The sequence below is a fragment of the Lytechinus pictus genome, chromosome 3 (genome assembly GCF_037042905.1).
Source record: "Lytechinus pictus isolate F3 Inbred chromosome 3, Lp3.0, whole genome shotgun sequence".
Lineage (NCBI taxonomy): Eukaryota > Metazoa > Echinodermata > Echinoidea > Temnopleuroida > Toxopneustidae > Lytechinus > Lytechinus pictus.
This window is the reverse complement of record NC_087247.1, coordinates 60,051,697-60,058,096: the sequence shown is the minus strand read 5'-3', so window position 1 is coordinate 60,058,096 and position 6,400 is coordinate 60,051,697. Positions and strand designations below refer to the sequence as shown.

At 35.1% G+C, this 6,400-nt stretch overlaps 1 protein-coding gene across 1 annotated transcript; it reads right to left on the bottom strand.

Annotated features, from left to right (window-relative positions):
- Positions 1-1,465: 1,465 nt before the first annotated feature.
- On the bottom strand, positions 1,466-5,579 carry LOC129256878 (indian hedgehog protein-like). The gene is made up of 2 exons (XM_054895080.2): positions 5,325-5,579; positions 1,466-4,055 (listed from the first exon to the last, which is right to left on the bottom strand). Exons 1-2 carry the CDS (start codon positions 5,542-5,544, stop codon positions 3,391-3,393), a joined length of 885 nt encoding a protein of 294 aa, XP_054751055.1. The 5' UTR covers positions 5,545-5,579; the 3' UTR covers positions 1,466-3,390.
- Between the last annotated feature and the right edge of the window lie 821 nt (positions 5,580-6,400).

Below are 6,400 nucleotides of genomic sequence, written 5' to 3'. Positions count from 1 at the left end.
CACTTCGTATTTCCGAAGATTCGTAATTCCGAAGGTTCTTTATTCCGAAGGTTCGTAATTCCGAAACACGCAAATTGCCTATACCTCGATGTTCGTTAATCCGAAAACGTAAAAGGGTTCGTTAATCCGATCATTTGTGGCGTTATTCCGAAGGTTCGTTATTTCGAAGGTTCGATAATCCGAAAACGAAATAAGGTTCGATGTTCCGAAGGTTCGTTAATCCGAAAACGAAATAAGGTTCGTTGTTCCGAAGGTTCGTTGGTCCGAAAACGAAATAAGGTTAGTTAATCATTTAGTTTCGGACTAACGAACCTTCGGAACAACGAACCTTATTTCTTTTTCGGATTAACGAACCTTCGGAATTACAAACCTTCGGAAATACGAACCTTCGGAATAACGAAGCTTCGGAATTACGAATGTATGCGAATTTTACTGTGTACAGTATATGGTCTATTACAATATTTTGACCGTTAAAATTAATTTCTTTTCGGCTGCTACCCTTTCAGTATGATACTTTATTTATGTCTATGTTTGATTCATGTCACGTTTTTACTATTTATTTCATTGTTTTTATACTGACAAAAATAAATGGAATTGAATTGAATTATGTGTAGGCTTACAGAGTGCATTTGAATCTAATACATGGTACCAAACCGTAAACATCTTGCAAAGTTACAGATAAGCTAATAACGTTTATGTCTTCAATAAAAGAGTGCATATACGTGGTATTTTGACTGACTTATTTTCATTTGAATAATATCATTAAATAAATCTATTTTCAATGATTCTTTACATAGTTTTTAAGTAAACTCCTAGACTCAAGCACATCTGATTAATCATATACACGTCCAAAAATTTCACAAACACATACCTTCACACAGGCACATCAACACAATCACCCACACACATACACACACTCACCCCCCCCCCCACACACACACACCGTATTTAATTTTCAATTAAATACGGTTGGGGTATTTGGAAGCAGTATCCAAGTCCTCAAATTATTTGCATTTTAGAATGATAATTCTTGTTCACATTTGGGAAGGGTAGCTCTGGGGAACTTTGATTTGTTATTGTTCTCTATATTTTTTCCTTTCACAACATAAAATAAATAATGAAAGTTTTTACGGTAAACACCATGTATGTAGTCCTGAAAAGGACTGTTTGTTATTCTTTCTTGATTGTATAGAATAGAGTTGCCAAAGCTGTTGTGCATGTATGATTTCTCTTATATACATATATAGTTTATGATATTTAATTGGTGCGGGCGAATGAAAAATAAACGCATTATCATTATTTTTTTGTTAATGTTACTATGATGTTATTCTGATCAAGTTATGATATAGGTATATTTGTTGAGCTGTTGCCTAAATTTGATTTTTTACGCGGGTTGGTCGCCTTTCTTAGATATAGGAATCTCAGGATAATAATCATAGATATTTCAGAAAGGTTGATAACCGGATCATTGAGATTAATATCTAGGTATATGAAGGATTTTATTTTTGTATATTACCTTTATATTAAGTGAATTGACCTGGTCACAGCTAATGAACAACAAATGACCCAAGTCATAGTCATATAGGTATATGCTTCTCTGATATTTTCAGTGAATATTGCATGTTTACGTCTGTATCTCAGTGGAATACAGATTTTAATTGACTGACCAATATACCACTAGGTTAAAAATTACTAGAATGTAATTATTGTTAATTGCCCGTGAAATGTGAGTGTCATCAGGTATCCTTTTTAATTAAATGTCTATTGATCCACATGAGGAAAACTAATAAAAATGCTATTGGATTTACTTGCACGGTGACTATTTTTTCCCCCGGTGACAATTTTGAATTTTAATCAAAAGAAACGCTATTGTGTAAGGAAGGCAAATTTTTTCATCTGAGAGGCAGGGAGAATACAAAACTTGATGATAATATATATTATTCTCGGACAGATTTGATACCCCATGAAAATTAACTATATGTATCTATTCCTTCATGTTTCAATTAATCGTAATTTATTTGGTTGTAGTAATTTAGTGAGATGAATGCCTTGTCACAGAAAGCTTCTATACTTAAACTAGCTTTTTGTGACATTCATTATTATGATTACTATATTCTTCTTCTTCTATGTCCAGAACACATATAAACATAACTTCTGATATCTACATTTAAAGCAGAGGAGGGTAATGCATAGACTTGCAGTATTAAGGAACTGAATATACAACATGAAAGATTTTTTTAACATATGAAAATTTGACTTAAACAGGTAGATCTATACATATAAAAAGGAGACAACTTTTCTTTGTAAATTGCCAAAAACATCTTACATTTCGTCAATAACATGTATAAATTAGCAGTTTCACATATATCTATCATAATTATGAAAAGAAAATTCCTCTATAGGCCTACATAATCGCAGAAATATAACATCTGACATTAGAAGTTGATATCAAATTCTATACAATATTATTAAATACATTGAATTACTTAGAAAACGATGAAATAGCATTGTGGAACACTTTGTACAGGGGTAAAGCGGAATAAATACATGGACTATACTGAAAGCAAGTAATATGACATATGGCATTACACAAAATATAGAGAGTTCTCGCGTGTTCGTTTGACCGCCATAATAAACCAAACAATATTCACAGTATGACGAGTTGGTTCATTATTCACAGTTTGATACTCTATAAGAGATGATGTAATTACTGTAGAGGAAGAATATGCAAGTTTCATCACCCTCATGACTGCAACGATCATTCCTTATAATAAACGTCACTGCATTTAATGCAGCATCAACAACAATGTATGTACAAAGATAAATATTTAAAACTTTTATTCTTCAACGATAACTTTGGCATTCTAAATACACTTTAAATATTTGTTAAGATATGAAATCCTTAACGTGTTATTTGGACGAAACACTCAAAGAAAATAACCATTGAATTGTTTGTGGTAAGGTAATAGATAAGATGAGATGGTGTTAAGAACATGTGATCTTTACCTAAAACACATGACTTATGTTATCCCTTTCCCTTTTTTGATGACCGTAAGCATATAATATTGCTTTTCGATTGGTTATTTTGCGACGCTCTTACAATGGATAGAGATCTACATTGTATACTTGCATATTGGATGTATATATTCAGTCTTCCTATAACATTATCTTATTTCCGATATATTGGCCTATCTAAACAGTGGCTAATGCCAACATTTATGAATACCTTATTCTTACCCCATAATTCCCGTCAACAGCAAACATACAACAATGAGTCACAAAATAAAACAAATCATTTGTTTGCACCCGCTCTCACTCTAAGTTCCAGCCAGTTGGTCAAGTGATGTGAAGTGGTTTTTATTGTCCCAACTGTTGAGAAAGGGGGTCAACCTATACATCAAAGCCTGGAAATAATCTATCACTCATGACGTATTTACCGAGTTTGTAAAGTCCTTGGGTGTACCAATGCACCCGTTGCTCTTGTCCTGTATCTGTATCTGTGATACCAAGCATATGACTGATGTAGGTGTACCATCGGATAGGAGCGAATGATGCGTGTGCGACCCATTCGTCACGCATGACTGCATACGATGATACCGCTACGTCGTCTATGACCAAGGATCCTTGCCTGGTCACTGGAGCCACCGCCGTACGACCTAACCTCGTAGTTACACTGACCACTTTCATCGGCCTTACCCCCCTGTCATGGTTCTGTGCTGTTGTATATACAAATTGATTAGTCCGAACTTCACTAGCAAACACAGCTCTGCTTTGGTCGAAGTTTGATTCCGTTTCTGACACGTAAATCAAATGCTGTGGCGTTAGCTGTACTATTGTTTTGTCTGCAGTCTCTATTACATAAAATAATGTACTATCGTTGAGTTTTCTATGTACTATCATGATAACATCACTATAATCCAATTCTCCGTTATTGTTGACTACGGCTACCTCATCACCTACCCTGATGTCCAACATACTTATCATGCGTCCATTCTTAAGGTATGCTTGAGAAAATCCCGGGAAACACCCTCCAGAATTCTTGGCTGCAGCAGATTCTAAGACACAGAAAATAAGAAATAAGCAGTAGAAATAATGATATTTTATGGTACATATAAAACAACACATACTCACTTTTGAATAAGAAAATCATATAATATATTGGTCAGGATACCACATTGATTCTTCCAAGGAAAAACAGTCACCCATTTATACCCGCATCTGCTTTTAACTTTACTATTTCTTGGTTTCACAATAATTATAAAGAAACAAACAGCTAGGTTCTAAGATTATTCCATTATCGATAGTCGTATTCAAATGATTTACTACATCTGTCTTTCTGCCGTTATGAGATTTTCTTAATTACTAGAATGATGATTTATATCATCTTTACAATTAGCATTCTATCGATAGGCAAATGATGAGCTAAACAAAGACTGTCTCCGAAATTAACTCGAAATGTACAGCCAGTAATATGATGATGGGGTCACAAAGAGTCAGCCACCTTAGTCCCAAGTGGCCTACCTCCCTGAGACGAAAAAGGACGATAATACCATCTTAGCCCGGACGGGTGTCAAAGAGAACCTCTCCTGGGTTCATGGTGGCACGAGAGCAAATAGTGTCACAAGAAGCAAGTCTAAGGCCACAAGACACACACGCCAATCACATTTTAACAAGAATAGCCCCAATGCCAACCACCCTTTTTAGGTCTTATCGTCATATTTACACGACCTGAAAACACATCCTTTCATTGAAATTTTGGACGAAATACTTTTCTCCCATTTTTCGAAATGGAAAGGGTAACGACCCGATAAGCTGATTTCAAGGGAGCTGGAGGAAATTTGGGAGCAAAATGTTGATTTTCCTCACCTTTTCATGCAATATTCGTATGAAATTATGGGACTTTGGAAGAATTCAAAATCCACTGAGATGGGCTGACGCCTTCTATTAGTTTTTCGGACACTCGACTGAATCATTTTGAAGATCTAGGTCAAATCTGTAGAGCGGAATATTTAAACGCTAATGGTAAGGGAAAGGTGCCTAAGTTCTTGCTTTTATTGTGGCAGCATTGCTCACAGCATCATTATTCCTAATAGGTCGTGAAATACACTTTTGTATTTATAAACCCACCTCAGACATTTAGAAACGGACTCAGTAGTGTACAATCCAACAGTGAAGTATTGGAAGGTCTTCTACCTCACACAATTTTCACCGGCAGTTGTTTATCCAGCTAGGAATGTCCGGGTGATGTCATAACGAAAATCCAAATGAGTTTTTTTTACATTGGCTAAGTTTTGACGTGCAAAAAGATTTAGCTTTTTTCTCACCTGATTTGACTGAACAGTGGACCCATGCTTTACTTTCATAACTGACCCAATCGAATCCAGCTTCTACAGCCAAGCGAGCTAGAGCACCATATTTATTCTTGTCTCTGTCACTGGTGGTGATGTCTACAGCTCTTCCTTCAGCATGCAGCGGTTCTATGTTAGGTTGGTCTTCATCCCATGCTTCAACAACACGTAGTTTGATCCCAGGCCATTCATTCATTACACTGATAGCTAAAGTGTTCAGTTTGTCTTTGCATCGCTAAAAGATGAAAGTAGAAGAAAACAAACTTAGACGTATTAATGCTATAAAGAATAAAACATAACACCAGGATATAATTAACATTAACTTTCAACTTCGCTCCGCCGCCCCTGAACCTAGGTGTAAATTGGTACTGACAAAAATATCATCTGACTGCTGTGAGGACAGTACTATAGATAAAAACCCGGTAAATATTAATTCGCCCTGGGCGTCATGTTTGGTGGATATATGCGCTATTCATCATCCATCATTGTCATTATCATCATTATTAGGCATATTTGTTATCATTATTATCGTGATTATCCTCATTTTCAGTCTTATTGTAAATATTATTACTGTCATCAATATTATCAATTGTTATAAAATAATTTCGACCAGAAAATCGCTTCATCAATTTGATACATTATACACACATTGATATTATGAAATTTATCCATTAATGAATTCCATGTCATTTTCACCAAATTTTGCAGAGAGTTACTTTGGTATCTATGCATTATGAAAATGCAAAAAATAACATAGGTTCATGTGCTTATTTTTTTTCTACGGGTCTTCAAAGTCGCCGTATTTGAATGATATGCAATCTTGCGCAATCAAGAGAATTATGCCTCTCTTAGACCTCACGAATTCACCAAATGAGTGTAAATCATCTTTACTCAGTAGATACCACCTCAAACTTCATCAAATTTTCAAGACATATAACAAAGTGTATAAAAAGAAAGAGAAAGTCTTTTAATTGGTAGAACTATATCTATTTTGGAGTCAGCAGCGCCCTGATTTGGCAAGAATGGTGCAAAAACTCGGAAAAAACAAATCT

What these genes read in the sequence shown, in the direction of transcription:
- LOC129256878 (XM_054895080.2), bottom strand. Translation starts at nt 5,544, where the DNA reads ATGAATGAATGGCCTGGGATCAAACTACGTGTTGTTGAAGCATGGGAT. An exon ending in CCACTGTTCAGTCAAATCAG is followed by an intron (nt 4,056 to 5,324) that starts GTGAGAAAAAAG and finishes TCTGTGTCTTAG; the next exon opens with AATCTGCTGCAGCCAAGAAT.